At 39.0% G+C, this 18,598-nt stretch overlaps 3 protein-coding genes and 1 non-coding gene across 6 annotated transcripts; 2 read left to right on the forward strand and 2 right to left on the reverse strand.

Annotated features, from left to right (window-relative positions):
• Window positions 1–554: 554 nt before the first annotated feature.
• On the reverse strand, window positions 555–6,049 carry LOC131334632 (uncharacterized). Of its 2 annotated transcripts, none has more exons than XM_058369756.1 (10): window positions 5,689–6,049; window positions 4,507–4,643; window positions 4,215–4,388; window positions 3,813–4,049; window positions 3,631–3,731; window positions 3,470–3,542; window positions 2,416–2,484; window positions 2,154–2,261; window positions 1,269–1,394; window positions 555–976 (listed from the first exon to the last, which is right to left on the reverse strand). In XM_058369756.1, exons 1-10 carry the CDS (start codon window positions 6,014–6,016, stop codon window positions 782–784), a joined length of 1,548 nt encoding a protein of 515 aa, XP_058225739.1. In that variant the 5' UTR covers window positions 6,017–6,049; the 3' UTR covers window positions 555–781. The 2 variants fall into 2 exon arrangements, with proteins under 2 accessions (XP_058225739.1, XP_058225740.1); XM_058369757.1 differs by having other exon boundaries at window positions 4,507–4,653; window positions 5,689–5,965.
• Window positions 6,050–9,740: 3,691 nt separating this feature from the next.
• LOC131334635 (3-methyl-2-oxobutanoate hydroxymethyltransferase 1, mitochondrial-like) lies at window positions 9,741–14,323 on the forward strand. Of its 2 annotated transcripts, XM_058369759.1 has the most exons (5): window positions 9,741–10,313; window positions 11,679–11,885; window positions 12,014–12,160; window positions 13,341–13,394; window positions 13,794–14,323. In XM_058369759.1, exons 1-5 carry the CDS (start codon window positions 9,897–9,899, stop codon window positions 14,055–14,057), a joined length of 1,089 nt encoding a protein of 362 aa, XP_058225742.1. In that variant the 5' UTR covers window positions 9,741–9,896; the 3' UTR covers window positions 14,058–14,323. The 2 variants fall into 2 exon arrangements, with proteins under 2 accessions (XP_058225742.1, XP_058225743.1); XM_058369760.1 differs by lacking the exon at window positions 13,341–13,394 and having other exon boundaries at window positions 9,835–10,313.
• On the reverse strand, window positions 13,430–13,532 carry LOC131334971 (U6 spliceosomal RNA). Its single transcript, XR_009202367.1, has one exon. It is a non-coding gene; the product is annotated as a U6 spliceosomal RNA (small nuclear RNA).
• A 963-nt stretch (window positions 14,324–15,286) lies between the features above and the next one.
• LOC131334636 (pentatricopeptide repeat-containing protein At3g61520, mitochondrial) lies at window positions 15,287–18,006 on the forward strand. Its single transcript, XM_058369762.1, has one exon. The coding sequence runs from the start codon at window positions 15,364–15,366 to the stop codon at window positions 17,650–17,652; it is 2,289 nt and encodes a 762-aa protein (XP_058225745.1). The 5' UTR covers window positions 15,287–15,363; the 3' UTR covers window positions 17,653–18,006.
• Window positions 18,007–18,598: the final 592 nt, after the last annotated feature.

The raw sequence follows: 18,598 nt of genomic DNA on the forward strand, positions 1-18,598 counted from the left end.
CTTTACCCGCACATTTATTACCGCAGGTTTGACCGCATCCCGTGTGGGGTCCACTCCAGATTCGATAGTAAAATATTTATAGAATTTAAATTTTTTTATGGAATGGTGTAAAAAATAATCATATATTATATTGATAAATATTTTTTCTGGATTCATTTTGTGGTTTGAACGAGTTTTAGTGTGGAAACCGAAGTTGAGGAAAAGGAGAAGTATACAGAGAGAGAAGAGTTGCGCTTGGGGAGGCGATCTTCGCAAAGGGTTGCGTAGGTGATCACTGGCGTAGATTTGAGGCACTTCCAGTGGTGGTGGTTGGAGCTGCCGATGGTGGCTGGGTGGTGATCGTTCCGTTAACAGCTGGGAAAAAAAGCCCAAGCAAACATTGAAAACAGAGAAGGCGAAGCTCCGTTAACAGCTGGGAAAAACTTGCACCAAGCACTTCTACGATCAACCAGCGGCAGATACCTACTACTCTCATCAATAGTTCCAACTACTATCGAATTGTCATTCTCTTTTCTATTCGAGAAGTTGGGATGGGATGTGTCACATCCAGAAAATGGTGGTTAAGATACAGTCTCTCCAACCCATTTGAATACGACTTTGGAATGTTTTCTTCGCACAACAATCATTTTAGATTGAAGTTCTCCAATGAGGATAACAGAGTTGCATAACATGCTTCAAATCGAATCATTCACGAATAAATAAACCCCGGAAACCTTTATTATGTTAAGGATCTATGACACTCCAATGAAATCTAACAATGAATGAGAATTGTGAAGGGACATCAAAATAAAGGCTTCTTTCCTTTGAGCATTCCCATCAGATGATCAAACACTTGACCCCCAGCATCTCGCAGTCCAGAATGCATGTACTCGTTGGTTATCCACAATCTGATCCCTGCTATCTGAGAAGCCGTCTCCATTGCCAGCTTGAAGTTTACGTACATATCCTCGTAATACACAGCGGCTGCAACAGGTACCTGACAGTTTTTTGAAGGAAAACTATTAATAAACCGGAAAATAAAACCCTCGTAGATGAATTATGTGCACATAATATCGGGCCAATTGGTATCAACTGTTTAAAAAATAAAAAACAATGCAATGGATTCATGGATTTTGGCACAATGATAAACTCCAATACTAAGGTCGTGGGTTTCTCACAAGAAAAAGCACAATTATATAGACTGTAGAAAACTGTAACATTTCTTCTATAAATGATTAGTACGACTAAATTCAACAATAGAAACTTCAACAAAAGCTAGCACCACGGACCTTATTAGTGTTTAGTGAAGCAATGTCATAAAGCGGAGGCCAATCTGTCTTTTCTGCTAATACATTAGCAGCATCTCTGAAATGCCTCAGGGCAAAAATTTCTTCGAACATCCATGGAAATATCATCTGCAAAGACCATGTGTTAGATCTAATCAGGCGCTTTATAGTGGTGCAAGCAACACTTCTGCATCAAGTTAACTTTAGCAGTTCTTGGGCCATGCTCCTCAACATAATTAATGAAACCATTTTGAATCTCCAGATAACATCAAGTGGAGAGAACATATATACAACCAAATTAAAAGTCAGCGACCTTAGTTTTAGAAATCAATACAACTGAGTGATAGCGCATCTTTCTAGTGATACAACTTGGTTTTTGTTCCCAAAGTTATCTGACATGCACGAGAGTCTCAATTTAAATTAGGCCTTAAAATGGAAATAAGCAATGGTCATGAAGTTTGTGAAAACATTACCACATCAAACAAATCCTAGAAACATTTATATATCTTGGGGAGAAAGAAAATTTAGTAATAACCATAGGGTACAAAGTACATAAACAGGGAGTTTACAGGGAGTTTCGAACTGCTGCAAGAAGGGTGAGAATACTGGCATTTATGCAGATAAAAAGATGGTCTGTTAATTTAGGAAAGCCAAATATAAACCCCACGAGACTTGTCGATAAGCTTTCGAATTAGAACGCCTATTATTTCAATGTTGATCATTTTCCCAGTTCCAAACATTCAATAGAACTAACCTTTGGGATAGCAGGGTTTTAAAATGTATCTAATTCTGCATGTTAGAGCTTCTCCTATGTAACCTTCGACTTTTCAAAGATGGATCTAGAACTGCATTTTCTTTTGTCTAAGCATAACACTCATACATTCCTACCTCTCCCGTGAACAGCACAGGGCGACCCTCTTTTGCAGCCTTAATTGCATCAAATTGAACCCCCTCTGCAGCCCTTATTCTGTGAGCAGACCATTGTGATGAAGCACCCTTCATGTCAAAAGGGATTAAAACTTACAGAGTGTAAAGAATGTTTATACAAACGAATCCATATACAAGATATGTTCAGATGCAAAAGTTACACAAACAAGAATTGAAACGTGCCTTGTTACCGCACAGTATTCAATGCGAACACAATATTTACCTGACAGTAAATGGACTCATGTAGAAGAGCATAGATTGGATTTGTATCATAATCCGACCACTTCTCAAACTGCATATTTATAAGTGGAATTAAGTCAGTAGACTGCAGTGCCAAGTCAAGTCCCTGAATTTATCCAAAAACAACATCACGCAATCACTCTCTCATGTGTACATAACTGTTGGTATTATTTAGTAACTTCTAACTAGTGCCCAGTACCAGTGAGTATGTCTGTGTGCACCTGCACCTGCACTTGCACAGGCATGTGGTGTACAGGAGTTTGTCTAGGTGTCTGTACAGTGAGAACCAATACTGATACTGATCTTGATTTTGTTCGAATGGTGACCTTTAGATGGTAAAAAAATTCACTTTCCTTTATCCTGGATAGCATTTAAAACACCAGTTAATCCAAAAAATTTGTGGATGAAAAATTGATCTTGAAAACTAGTTGAGATGTTCATTTATCAGAAAACAGGAGAGAGCAGAAGAAGAGCATTTGTATGTTACAGGAGTATTTCTGTCGTTGAAGAGAGAAAATAAATAAGATTCTCACCACTACTAATAAATGTGAATAATGAACTTTTCAACTTCTTCTTGCCTCCAAATGAGTAGGGAGGAGACTCATGAACTATTACTTTGCTATGCACCGTTGGAACCATTTTCTAGCTTAAGCTATTCGGACAATAGGAGTTCTACCTCCGGTTCCAAGGAATCGGGGGGTCCAAGTCTTGCCACCTGTTATCTCTGTCATTGTGCAATTTTGTGTTGTCCACGTTTGTGGACCTTGTTGGAGTAAGTTGTTGTCTATCCCTATGGGAGACAGAATCGAGAGATGGATTCCAGGGGGAGCGGGAGCTTGATATACACAATTGGGGTCATTTCCTAGCTGTTTAAAACTTTGAGATGATCTAATGCCACCACACCGGGGACATATAATGAAATGGAACGTGGAGAAATTACTAGAAAAGGTGAAGCAGCCACTGAAAAGTTACCATCTCAACCACCCGTTGAAACATTAGGATCAAGGTTAACAAACAAAAAGTAGCTATTTTCTTACTGCATTCAAGAAGTAGTAACTGATTTGCTTTGTTGCTCCTGGAGCTATTACAGGATCCCAGACCCTCTCAAACCTACACAAGTACCAAAAACACATAGAATTACCGGGAGTTATGGTATTGTGAAATTTTTGAACAGCAGACTTGAGGGTATGGAAATTACATATAATGCAAGCGCTCAAAACCAGTACTAGATCCTAAACCCGAAAGACCAAGAGTTTGGAGTCCCCTTGGGGTTAAGATGCTACCTGATGGAAGAGGCACCTGCATGAGAGAGAGAGAGAGCAAAATCATAAGAATAAAAGGAAAAAAACACCAAGAACGAGTTTTGCAACATTAACTCACCCCGCCTCCTTCAGACTCCGCTAAATAGTTCACAACTTCACGAACTTTTTCAATATCCTGAGGAAACCTCTTGTAATACTTTTCATTCTGATGAATTATCCGTTCAAAGCATGTTCTGTACACAGTATCTGCATTGCATCCACTTCCGATTGGAGGAATTCCACCAGTGATAAGGACTTGTTCCAGTCCTTTTGGTGCAAAACTCAGATAAGTAACAGCACAAAAACCACCATAGCTCTGCGCATGTCATTGACTCGTTAATACCAACAGTCAGCCAAGGCATATTAGTTTAGCAAACCTGTTTAGTCAGGCAGGGCATATGCAGGTGGGAAAACCCAACTTTCTACACGATAAATATCAACCATATCCCCTCCACTCAGAACATAAGAGTAACATTAGTACCTGCCCCAAAACAGTCCAAGTTCCAGCATCAGGCACAAGACGTGGTCGAATGAATTCTGCATCCTTTATTATATTGTCAGCTCGAAAATGTTTTAAGTAGTCTGCCAAATCTTCACCAGACTTCATTTGCAACATGGATGACGTAGTTAAAGGAGTTGATAGGCCTGTTCCTCTCTGAAAAAGAAATCGTATCATTGGAAGGCCATCAAGCCATAATAGGAGGTACAATAATCAAACGTTCAACCACGGTCTGTACAAAAGAAAATAACACAAACAAAAAGAAAAGGCATGCCTGATCCATCAATATTACACGATAGTCTTGGCATGCTTTGCCTATCCATCCACTAGCTTCAGTAGGTCTAGGGCACTCAAAACCTGGCCCACCTTGCAAGTATAATAGATATGGTTGTGATTCTTCTTCTTTGCCAACTGCAACAGACTGTTCCAATGAGCAAGAGAAAATCGACCAAAGCTACAATATCCATAAAGGGCTAATAAAATATAACTCGAAGAGTGAAGTATTTTAAAAGTTGGCTATGAGAAGCAGGTGTATTTTGTACACAATACTATCTCTACAGATAAAGCACATTACAGAGTCATAAACACAATCTTTCAATTTCCAATAGATACAAGTCTAGAGCTTATCGATCTCGGCAATGCTTGCAAGTATTTTAACCAGTTTGTTGCAAATATGCAAGTCCAACTTTCAAATGGATTTTCACACTATTTGGTATGATTTACACACCTCCAAAGTTGATTAGTAAAGGACATTGACACAATGTTGCTCCTCGTTGATCACAATTCAACAGTATTGGGAGGGGTAAGACATGATATACACCTAAGTTTTTCACATCTGGTAGGCTACCCAAGCTTTTAACGTTGCTTATTGCTTGCAAATGGAATCTTCGTGTAAATAGCGAGAGAAACTTGAGCGAGAGATAACAAGGAACTACTGTCAGTATATCCTCACGGTCAGTATATCCAATTTACTTCCAGCACAAATATTGAAACTTGAGCGAGAGATAACAAGGAACTACTGTTTCTCACCATCCAAACACCAACCCAATCAGCATTGACACTACATATCAGAAGCAGTCACTAAACACTTAACTATGATCTTCTCAAGCAAAAAAAAAAAAAATCACTGGGAAACACTAATACAGTTTTCAGATCAACCAAGTAAACCAGCAACGAAACAATAATAAACTTGATTAGCAAACGGAATCAATGCTGTTAAAGAATGAAGAAATCAACTCCAATTGATTTGTGTCACATGTAAAATATGATTTCCATGTCTGTTGTATAGCTTGATAACGGGATGCAATTATAGGATTTGTAGGCATGATTTCAGGGATGTTATAGACATGATCCTAGGGATATGATCTATATCTGTGTGTATATATTCCAGCCTTATGAATGGAAATATTATTGAGTCTTCTACACCTATTTGATTTCTTTTCAAATGCAGCAGTACCTGATACGACCTCGCGAGCGAAAACCGAGATCTTAGGGCAAGTCCGGTGATCGAGGGAGTAGTCGAGGGGGACGGTGAAGTAATGGTCGCGAAGCCGGAGCTCCGGCACGGAGAACCACATCCCGACGACATGTTCCGAACATGAAACGGCGGCGCTAGACTTGGTTCCGTCCATGGCGGCCGGCGCGGCGACGGAGCTCCGAAAAGCGGCGAAGAAACGGAGGAGTTTTGTTTTTGGAGGAGTCAGTGAAGGCGAGAGGGTAGTTATCAGAGGAGAATGCCGAAGTTGAAGGGTTGGCTTGATTTGGATTGTCATTATCAGTTTCATTTTAGCGGGCGGTGAAAACTACAGTGCGGAGGGGCTTACAGGATAGTGTAAAGACGCGTTTGATTTGACGGCACCCGTGTTTTCCCATCTCAAAGAGTCAAGCCCCGCTCCAATCATTGTTTATTTGCCTAACGCGGAAAGTACTAAAATAACCGGACCCGGGGCTCTACTGCCCTGGCCCCCAGGGCGCAGAAGCTCCTACCCACACGCCAAAATGTTGTTGTTTTGGTTAAATAAAAAATTTCAACTATCAATTTGCAATTCTTTTTACATCCGTTCAAACAGATTAAAAATTTGATCATTTAATTTTTTAATCATATTTTTTAACATATAAACGGTTTTAAAAAATTAGTGCTCAAATTTTCACCCCATTTGAATCGGTGCAAAAATCTTATTATTTTTATCATATTATTCTAAAGGGTCGTAATTCATTTTTATCTGTAGAGCTCTCATATTAAGTATATATTCTTTATTTAGGACCATATGGAACAGAAATGTGATTATGAGAACCCTAGAGATAAAAATGAATTACGAACCTTCAGAATAATATGATAAGAATAACAAGATTTTTGCACCGATTCAAACGGGGTGAAAATTTGAGCACTAATTTTTTGAGACCGTTTATATATTAAAAAATATAGTTAAAAAATTAAGTGGTCCAATTTTTAATCTGTTTGAACGGGTGTGAAGATCTTACTATTCTGATCATATTATTCTAAAGAGACATAATCAAATTTTGTCTCTAAGACTCTCATAATCACGTTTCTGCTTCATAAAATTGTAAATTTGTGATTGGAATTTTTTATTTAACCAAAACGGCAACGTTTTGGCGTGTGGGTAGGGGCTTCTGCGCCCCTGGGGCAGCAGAGCCCCCAGGTCCAAAATAACCACAAAAAATGCTAAAAATGCTAGTTGCACTACAGTCTACACGTTCACACTATATTAAGTGGGATCCACAAAATAGAAGAAAATATTCATAAATTTTAAAATATTTTTTAAAGGTCTCGTAAAAAATCAGCTCAATCTGATATCATTGTATTTTTATGAATTCGTAGGGGCGAAATTGCTTAACCTATAGGTATCAAACACAATCAGACATAATAACACTCGGAATCGTTTGATTTATGTAAATTCATGTGTATCGAACTGCTTCAAACACAGTTATTCAGGGTTGTATTTTAAAGTTATGTATATATAGCACTGTTCATATATGCTTATCAAAAATACTACATGTGGACCTCACATGTATATAAGGTGTTGTGTTTGAATTGTTGAGTTCCTAGACTTACATGTGTTTGGTTGTGTTTGAAACTACACCTCACATACATGCAAGACCAACACTCGCCAATGTGTGTCATGTATATGAGGTGTTGTGTTTGAATTGTTAAGTTCCTAGACTTACGTGTTTGGTGTTGTGTTTGAAACAACACCTCACATACATGCGGGACCAACACTCACCAATGTGTGTAGATCCCAGTGACGGCTTCGTGAATTTGAAGTAGGGTATTCAAGATTTATCTTAACTCTACTAGTTGATCTATTAACTAAGGATATATATACAAAATCTCATATAGTTGTATAAATAGTGCTGTCAAAAAACATAACTTCTATTCTAAAAAAAATTAACTACCAAGCGAAATGAAAACTTAAAAATATATACTATTTTTTTAACAAATATTTGTTTTTGAAAGTTATTGTGTTGCGTAGTAGACAATGTTTCGAGAATGGAGAAAGTAAAATTTTACAGTTGTCCTAGATGAGTTCTCACATTTTGTGCCAACGTTTAACCAGTGTATTAATCTACTAAAATCTGTTGAACGAAATTGTAAAGAGTATGTTGGGGCTGACCTTCTTGAAAATATGTCGTTCTTTAGAAGGACATGATGAGATTTTCTATCGCAGTCTTAAATTTGAAAAATATTATTCAAGTTAACGGGGTTTCCAATGTAGTTGAGTTTTTTTAAAGCTTTGTCCGTAATTGTATACGCTAACTAGACAAAATAAATAAATAAAGTAGTTATTGTAATGAATGCGAAATTAACACATTTAGACCATCAACAATAAAAATGGAGAGAAAAGGCAAAGCATAATACTTACCCATATAGATTCTTCATTTTCTCCTCTCTTTTTTCAAAGTTTTAATTATGATTAGGGGCTTTATCTGAGGTATATAATGTGTCAGGTGTTCAAATTATCTGGATTCATGTGTTATAATTGTGTTGGGTTAGATGTTCAATTTTTTGGGTTAGGTGTTTAAGAATATTAAAATTGAGTGTTCAATGATATTTGAGTTGGATATTAATAAAAAACTAACACATAATTTTTACATGTATTCAAAGCAAACAAAATTTGTTTGGGTGTTCAGTTGACCATGCAACGGTTTACATAGAGCCACCTCTAGTAGATCCCACATGTATATGATTGTGCTTGAATTGTTGTGTATGTAACACAATTCCTTTTTGATGTGCTTTGTGCTTTGAGACACATCTATGTGATTAGTGTTTCTAGTTGAACCAGGAGAGGTGTTGTGGGACAAGACAGGAAATTATAGTAAAAAAAGAGATAGCCTTTTTCACGGAGGCGCTCTATTTGTTCACAGAACAGCACAATATCAGCTGTCTATTCGTGTAATTTATGGCTGAGATTCGTTTTCAATTATAACCAATCACAATTAACTCTTTCCCAGAAAAGTTTTATTAACATCTTGACCGTCCAAAATACTTTTGAATGGTCACGATTGAGTGTTACAACACCTCCTTAAAGAAAATTTTCCCCATAAAATAAGATTCATTTGAATGTTTTTTTGAAATTTTGAATCAACGTTAAATTTTTCATTCATCTCGACAAATAAATTATTAAAAAAGTAAGAATTATTACATGCGCACAACACATCCTTTTTATTTTTGGTATTTTTGCTAGATAGGAAACATAATAAAAAAGATCCATTTGAATGGAATTGGGGGATGGTGTTGCGTACTTCCGAGCCGTCGGATCGCGCATCCAACGGTTTGGATCTCATATCGGTAATGAATGGCTCTTGATCGTTGGTTGTCGAGATAAGATCCGAGCCGTTGGATGCACAATTTGACGGCTCGAAGATGCCCAACACGGTGTTGTGCACCTCACTGTATAGCACCAACCCAAAATCTATTTGAATCGTTTGTTTGAATCACGTTAAATTTTTCATTGGTCTCGACCAAAGAAATTCAAAAAAATAAAAATTATTACCAAAAGCAAGAAACTTCACTAAATATGAAAAAAATACCGAACAACTAGTATGTTTGTCATCTTGCATAATTTTTTCATTCCCGGTCCATATTTGTATACTTTTTAAATTTCTCGTGCGGAGACAAATAATTAATTTCAAAAGCTACAACGAAAAAATAAACAAAAAATTCCCGAAAATATAAAAAACAAAGGAAAAAAAATATCATATCAGAAATATTTAGATGATTGGCGCGTAAAAGTACTTAAGACCCACATGAATGTACTCCATAATGGATAAAGCGTACCATGTGGCGATCCTCAATACGGCCAAATATAGTAATTTTCCTGTGCATGGATAGATAATCACTTGACGATTCCAAATCGTCTTTGTCTCTCTACCATAAAAATATATGGATTTTGGGTCAGCAGTTGGAAGACTACTTGTACACTCATTCAGCAGCACACGATACGGAGGAGAGACTAGTTTAATCAAGAAACCGGGAGGTTGTAGAGAAAGTCTGCATTTACCCATTTCTCGCACTTGCAGTTGCAGGTGGTGCATTCTTTATTAATGGCTGCTCCATTCCCTTCAATAATAAATCCACACCATAATTCCAATTAAACCTCTCTCTCTCTCTCTCTCTCTCTCTCTCTCTCTCTCTGGGGAATTGCAATGGCACTTCTCTCCAGAGCCATCGCCTCTGTCACCAAACCCACCGCACCACGCCTCCACAATCTCATCCGATGCATGAGCAACGTCCCCGAAAACACCGTATACGGAGGACCCACGACCCAGAACCCTAACCAAAGGGTGACCCTAACACACTTAAAGCAGAAGCATCGCAAGGGCGAGCCTATTACCATGGTGACTGCCTACGATTACCCCTCCGCGGTCCACCTCGACACTGCCGGCATTGATATCTGCCTCGTCGGCGACTCCGCCGCCATGGTAGTCCACGGCTACGACACCACTTTACCAATTTCACTCGACGAGATGCTCGTCCATTGCCGCTCCGTCGCGCGGGGAGCTAAGATGCCGTTGCTCGTTGGGGACCTCCCGTTTGGCACTTACGAGTCCAGTACTCATCAGGTATTGATCGATTAAATGATTAACATGTATATTCCTTAAGCTCGTTAAATATCTTCAATTATGTTTGAGCAACCACTCGACCTGATAAAGCTTATATTGGTTTCATTATAGTTACTCGAGTTCGGCTCGGGATAGGCTTGCTTGTTAAATTTTGAACCTTGAACTACCCACTACGGAGGTGGCTCTACTCATGTCTAATTAATTTAATTGGATTGCTTTGATTGGCTGTTTAGAATATGGAGGAAAGCGAACCATCAGAATAAGTTTTATCTTATGTTATTTGAAACTATTATAAATTTATGTGTTATGTTTCTTGCCAAGCTAAAGCTATTGTTTGGTTTAGTTGGAGTATTAGAGATGTCAAAAGAGAAAATCATTGATACTAGCAACAGACAACATCATTTTGAAAGCACTTCTACACTCTCGGGTGCATGCTTCATCTCTCCTGGTCCTATTTTTTTTTTGAAAAGAATGTTTTTTGTAGTTGTCCTCTAATTTGGAGTGGGTTTCTCTTGAGTTCATGTTTGTGCTTGTGCTTGGATCAAGTGGAGGGACTCATGGAACTAAAAGTAAAGAAAAAGGGAGAACAGTAGTAGAAGCGTTTCCTGTCCTCTCTTTTTTTGCAGGGTTAAGGAAATGAGGAGAAACTGATGAATACATTGTCAAAAATCCATGTTGGTTGTCACGTTATTGGAAATGTATTGTGAGTACTCTATTTCATTTCCCTCTCACTAAATACCTGGATCCAACAACACGTTGTACGCAATGTAAGATGCTTTTAGAATTTAATAAACGTTGTGGAGTCAGATTATGGTTAATCGACTTATCCAAAAAAGGCATTGTCAATCACCTCAGTGCTAATAAATCGTCTGTCAATCATTCAGTGCCAATGAAATACCACCGGTTTGGTTTTGTAATCTTGTTGTTTGCCTATGTTACATGAACCATTAATGTTGGGTCAAGACTAAAGTGAAAAGTGTTAACTGCGAAAGGATAGCTAGGGCTCTTAACCAGAGTGGAGTCTGGTGAAAAATTATGATTGGTCTTCCAGGGGCAGAATTTGGGTGTTCTGGGACCCTAGAGTTGGGAAGGTAAATGTTCTGTCCAAGTCTGATCAGTTTCTCTTATTATGTTTCGACTGTTAATAATGAAGTTGGGGGCTAAAGTGTGTGATACTGTATGCTTTCTCTATTGTGTATGCTTTCGATATAATCAATGGATCTATTAGTGCTCTCATGCTTTCTTTCTCTGTGTCAAGGCGCAGAGCATATTGCTATTTTTTTTGGAGTAGGGTACACCTTAAGATGTTAAGTTTGGGTTTCAATGTTCTATGGTTGGTGATATTGCAGTTTTCCTTATGAGCAGGCAGTTGATACGGCAGTTAGGGTTCTCAAGGAAGGGGGAATGGATGCAATTAAATTGGAAGGGGGTGCACCGTCAAGAATCACAGCAGCTAAAGCAATTGTGGAGGCCGGAATTGCCGTAATGGGCCATGTAGGGCTTACTCCTCAGGCCATCAGTGTTCTTGGTGGATTTAGGCCTCAAGGCAAGAATGTCGCTAGTGCTGTCAAGGTGGTCTCTCTTTATACATACATTTATACATCAATAGATTCTATGTGACTTCATATACTAATGTATTACTCACAGAGGATATATGCAGTCTATTTTGGTGTGATGTTCTATTAGCTTTGTTTCTGCAGGTTGTTGAGACTGCACTGGCTCTGCAGGAAGCTGGGTGTTTTTCTGTTGTTTTGGAATGTGTGCCTGCACCTGTGGCTGCTGCTGCAACATCTGCTCTTCGAATACCCACCATTGGTATTGGGGCTGGACCTTTCTGCAGTGGTCAGGTTAATTGATTCTTTACATCTATCATCTCCCTATATGCTATTACTTCTAGGATATTTGACTTCGCTGACTTGTGTGTAGTATCTTTTGCTTTTAGTGCGATATGAACTACTCTCTGATTCTGCAATTTGTTTTCCAAATACTACAACAGCGGTATCATGTCTTCATTTGTGGAGTCTTATCATGCAATGAACTTGGAGTTTGCTTTGTGAACCATCCCACATTTCTGGCGCATGACTATGTTGGAGAAGAATGTAATACGGCACTAGGACACAATAATTAATGCCTTACCAACTATGTAAAATCTATTTTGCAAAACAAGAAAAACCGGTGTTCCCAAGTCCAAATAATTGTCAATCATGTGGTGTGGTATGTCATCATAGTTGTTGTGGACTTCTCATGTCCAAGTAGTTGTCATTAAATGGTTCGGTTTAATGCCCACTAAACTTCCTTGCGGACATGTGTAAATATCGGAAATTGAACTTTGTAATTATTGGAATCCGCATTCATTTCTTACTCTTGTGGAAGAACAACATATAACCAGACAACCATTACTTTCAAATTATGAACTATTCTCTGTTTTCCCATTTCTCCTTTAGAAATGATAACACTTCTTTGTAAAAGCTGTGTTCAAGTGGAACGCAAGAAAGAGGAGATCGTTTACCTGTCAAGTTGATGGGTTTCCTTGCCTACGATTCTGCTAGATGCCTCGTCATGAATTCACTTCCTCTTGCATATTGAACTTCATTCTATTGCTTTCCGCATGTATTTGTTTGCTCACAGCAGAAACAATTAGCATATTGTGACTAAAGAAAATTAATGACTTGTGTTACAGTTAAAATCTTCTGGGGCATTTTAACTTCATTGTAGCAATTTTACTTGTTCGAGCACAGGCAAAATTGAAATATCTTAACCATCTCTGACACTGTTGAATGGCTGGATTCTCTGACCGTTAATAGAGTTCCTTTTCAAGGGAAGAAAACTATTTCTGTTCCCATGTTTTCTCCTATTTTCATCCAATACTTTTGTGTAATGGTATTGACGCAAGTAGACTTATTAGGTTGAATTAGGATTTAACATTTTCTGTACCCCATTGTTCGCGTTAGATTTGTAAGTTAATTTGATACTACTTGACACTGGCGGCTTGGGACACTTCTAATTCTTGATTGCATTGCCATGCAGGTGTTAGTTTACCATGATTTATTGGGAATGATGCAACACCCACATCATTCCAAGGTTAATTCCATCATTTCCACTCTCTTTTTTTGATAAGTAATTTGGACCATTTCTTGATTTGTGCATGTCATCCTTGCGCGGGGGCCATGCTAATCTTCTCTGTATCGTTCCAATTTTTATGGATGTCCCCGAAGGGACCATTTCCACTCTTGATTACTCCTCCTATGTAAATATCTCTCTGAAGGAAAAATGACATCCTTAGAGAATTTCTTCGTAAAAATCTTTGGCCAGTATGATGTGGTAGTGCCATTTCTGAAACAGATGGGATCGTCTTTGCTTTAAACTGATAGTATTGAGACACGCCACACCCTTCTTTGTTCATATCGAATACAAGTTTTCCGTTTGTGTTGCACACCCATATTTCTGACTTCTGGAATTTTGAAATTCTTCTTTTTGCAGGTAACCCCAAAGTTCTGCAAGCAGTTTGCACACGTGGGAGATGTCATAAACAAGGCTCTTTCAGAGTACAAGGAAGAAGTAACAAATGGGTCGTTCCCAGGTCCTTCCCACACCCCTTACAAAATTAATGCAGCTGATGTTGATGGTTTCTTGACTGAGCTACAAAGGTTGGGTTTGGAAAAGGCAGCATCCGCAGCTGCTACAGCCGCTGAGAAGATTGAGACAGTTGAATCGCACATCGGAGGTAGCCCGATACACAATTGAATCAGCAGTGAATTGTAAGTAAGAGGTCTTCATATCATTCATCATTACTCGGATAGGAAAATTTTGAGGAACAAGAACATTCTTGTAGCTGTTGACGTCTTGCCATTTTGTCCAATTAACTCCTGACCACTGAAATAATTGCGTGTATTTCAAATGGGAAATAGCTGCAATGCGATTGGCCATTCGTCGGGTTAGTTAAGGTTTTACTGCATCTGTATTTTGTTGCTCTATGAATTAATGAAAACCATATCCCTGGCGCTTTCCTCCAGTGCATTGTGTGGTTGTATGTTTCGTGATCTCTGTTGGGAACTGACTTTAGCACTTCTTTAACAGATTTTTCTGTCTTTTTCATTTTCTAAGATGATATCGTTCTTTATCGATCGATTGACAAAAAAAAAAAATTTAATATCGTTCTTATTTCGAAGTATTCATACACAGTAAAAGGTAGCAGTCCAACGGAGCAGAAACAAACCTTCTTCTTTTCTTTTCTAGAATTACCAAAATACTACTAGTAGTAGTAGTAATGAGAGAATAAATAAAATACTTCTAAACAATTACGGGAACAAGCCCTCTAGCTGCTGTGTTTGGAACTTATGAAAGAGAAGACAAAAGAAGAAGAAAAATACTTGAGGAAAAAGCAGAAAAGAAATTTAAAAAAAATTTGTGAAGATGAAAATTAAACAAAAGAAAATTTTCCCCTCCTCCTTTTTCAAGATAGGAAATCAAACAAAGTTAAAACTTAAAACTCTTTTATTATTTTTTTTTGGAGGACATGCGAAAAGTATTTATTAGTGTCATTTGACCATTGGTCTTGTGCAGAGGTACATTGTGTCCTACCAAATTGGCTACCACCCTACTTCACAAAATTTTTTCCTCGTTTTGTTTGGGAAGAAAAAGAGGATAAACTTACAAACTAGGAGTATATTGTATCGTCCACGTCAAAATTTTCTTCACATTTTTCTCAAATTGTCCTTTCCTTTTCTCTATTTTCCAAACACAACCTAAAGTCACAAGTGGAAACACGATAAATTCAGACATTCTGAGTCGAAACTTTGACAACATTTTGAGTCTAGGTTACATGAGAGAAATCTCTTGTGAATCCTCTGCTCTCAATAATAATGGTTTGTGCCTTTAGCTAGATTGGAGAGAAGAATACTCGTAGTTACGCGTAAACTGAGTCAAACACCTCTGACCGAGAAAACAAAACAAAAAAAATTTACAAACACAACCTAAGCTCCCCAACATGACGTACATGTCCTCTCCAAAGTGAACCCAGTACTCTCAAAACACAACAATAAGCTCAACAATGGCAGCCTCGAGACTCTCAACCCCACTCCACCTTCTCAAACACATACGCCCCTCTAATCATCCACCACTCCTCCGCCACATCTCCTCCTCCTCCGCCGACGACCCACCACCACCGCCGTCAAACAACACACTCGTAACTCAAATCCTAACTATCCTACAAAACAACCCAACCAATTGGACCAGCAACGACGAGCTCCGCAGCCTTCTCTCTCACTCCTCTCACTCTCTGTCCCCTTCCTCTCTCTACCAAATCACCCGCAGCTTCACCACCACCACCGAAGCCCTCAAATTCTTCGACTACATTCGAACCACCTTGCCAACACCACCGGACCCTGACTCTCTCTCCACTTCTTTCCAAGCCATTTTCGAACTCGCAGAAAGCCGCGATCAAACCAATTACTCGCCCGAAAAAGTTAGCCAACTCTTCACCTCATTCAAAGAGTACAACATTCCTCTTAATGTCAATTCGGCGGCCCTTTTGGTCCGGTGCTTCGGCCGAGCTGGATTAGTTTCAGATTCGATTCTCGTTTACAAAGAACTCGACCCAGATTCGCGAAACACTCATATAAGCAATGTGTTGTTGGGTGTGTTGGTGCGAGCTGGAAGGGTCGATGATGCCTTCCAAGTGCTCGACGAAATGCTGCTTTGCCGAGATGGGAAAATTTCGCCTAATGAGAGTACTGTGGATATTGTTATCGGTGGGTTGTTGCGGAGGGATGCGAATGGGAGGAGTGTTAGTGAGGAGGAAATTGTTGGGTTGGTTTCGAAGTTTGGGGAGCATCGTGTTTTCCCATCTCCGGTGAGGCTTACCCAATTGATCACGAAGCTGTGTAGGAGTGGGAAGATTGACCGGGCTTGGGATGTGTTACATGAGGTAATGAACGCAGCTGGCGATGTGCAAGCTCCTACGTGTAATGCGCTTTTGACTGGGTTGGGTAGAAACCGGGATTTTCCAAGAATGAACAAACTTTTGGCAGAGATGAAGGAAAACGGTGTGCAGCCTGATGTTATAACGTTTGGTATTCTTCTTAATCATTTGTGTAAGTTTCGTAGGGTTGATGAGGCGTTGGAGGTGTTTGAGAAGATGTCTGGAGGAAGTGGAAGTGAGGGATTTTCAGTTACACCAGATACAATCCTTTATAATACTCTAATTGATGGATTTTGTAAAGTGGGAAGGCAGGAAAAGGGTTTGGTTTTGGTGGAACAGATGAGATCGCATGGCTGTGAACCGAATACGGTAACATACAATTGCCTCATTGATGGGTTTTGCAAAGCTGGTGAAATTGATAAGGCCCGTGAGCTTTTTGATGTGATGAACAAGGAAGGAATGCTGCCAAACGTGATCACCCTCAACTCCTTGGTTGGTGGTATGTGCAAGCACGGGCGTATCAATAGTGCAATGGAGTTCTTTAATGAAATGCAAGGGAAAGGTTTGAAAGGTAATGCAATTACTTACACAGCCTTAATAAATGACTTTTGTAATGTCAACAATATCGACAAAGCAATGGAGTTGTTTAATGATATGTCTAAAGTAGAATGTTCACCCGATGCAATTGTATACTACACTTTGATAGCTGGTCTGACCCAAGCCGGAAGGTTGGATGATGCTAGCTTTATTGCATCAGTAATGAAGAAAAATGGGTTCTGTTTGGATGTTTTGAGTTACAATATTCTGATTGGCGGGTTCTGTAGGAAGAATAAGTTGGATAAAGCTTATGGGATGCTCAAGGAAATGGATCAGGCTGGAGTAAAGCCTGATGGAGTGACATTCAACACTTTGATTTCATATTTCAGCAAAGTTGGTGATTTCTCGACTGCCCATAAGTTTTTGAGGAAGATGGTTGATGAAGGTCTTATGCCTAGTGTTGTTACTTACGGGGCTTTGATTCACGCATATTGTTTGGTTGGCAACCTTGATGATGCTATGAAACTATTTAGGGAGATGAGCTCTGGTTCTAGGGTTCCTCCTAACACTGTCATTTTCAATATGCTGATCGATTCTCTATGCAAGAATAAGAAGGTGGAAGTTGCTCTGTCTCTTATGGATGATATGAAGGATAAGGGGGTGAGGCCAAATACCAACACGTTTAATGCAATGTTGAAAGGACTTCAGGATATTAATTGGTTGGAGAAGGCATTTGAGCTTATGAATCAGATGACCGAACAAGCTTGTAATCCCGATTATGTCACCATGGAGATTCTCACTAACTGGCTTCCTGCTGTTGGTGAAACAGAAAAATTGAAAAGCTTTGTCCAAGGATATGAAGTTTCACTCTCAACAGCGTAGAGTGCTTGCTTTGACCTGGAAGTGATTAGGAATCTTCAGACAGAGCAGAAAAATTCTACATTCTTGGTAGTATTTTGGCCATGTTTGGGAAAAATTACTGTTCCAGCGCCAATGTATGGTGGGAAGAACTGTCTGGAGCAATAAGCTAGGAGCATTGAGTAATCTCGACATGTTGTGGGGTCAAAATGGAGGGATTTCCGTTTGTGCGTAGTTCATATCAAGTCAGTGGAAGAGTTACATTTGTATTATGATGCAAGTTCTGAAGTTTCTTTGATTTGACAATTTAATGAGTCCCATTATGAAAACAATGCAATAAGTTAAATAGAAATTTCGTGGTCGGCCATTTGTCTTGAATTTGCAATTTCATTGAGTTTTATGCTTGTGCATGTTCTGGTTATAAACATTATCCTTTTCTCAGGCAATCACTCTTGCTTTTGACCCTTTTATTGTGCTTAATATTGTGGTTAATTTTGTGATGGACTTGTAATTGGATCTGTCTTCGAGGTCCCGTAGAAAGACCTGCTTAAGGCTATAGCTGTTGTAAATGCATATAGCAAATTCACACCTCAGACCTATGGCCACTGACAAATCCATGCCCATGCCAAAGTTCTCTCTCTCTCTCTCTCTCTCTCTCTCACACACACACACACACATTTATTAATGGTTAAGCTGACCAGGCTTTAGACAAATCAGTTAAAACCTCCCTAATGGAATCTATTCACAGAACGGTGAGTTTGATTCTGTTGTTTAGACCGTTCAGAGATTGTTTGGTACTGTCATTCAGAATCAAGTAACTGGAGTGGTTGTTTAACTATAGAAATAGTTACCACATGGACTTATAGGACAACCTGAAATGGAATCATAGCCCAGATATTGTCAAGCATTCATCGTGGGGATTGCTGGCCCAGTCGCCCTAATTACTAGTACTATTACATAATTGATTAAA

Source organism: Rhododendron vialii, chromosome 7a, assembly GCF_030253575.1.
Source record: "Rhododendron vialii isolate Sample 1 chromosome 7a, ASM3025357v1".
NCBI lineage: Eukaryota > Viridiplantae > Streptophyta > Magnoliopsida > Ericales > Ericaceae > Rhododendron > Rhododendron vialii.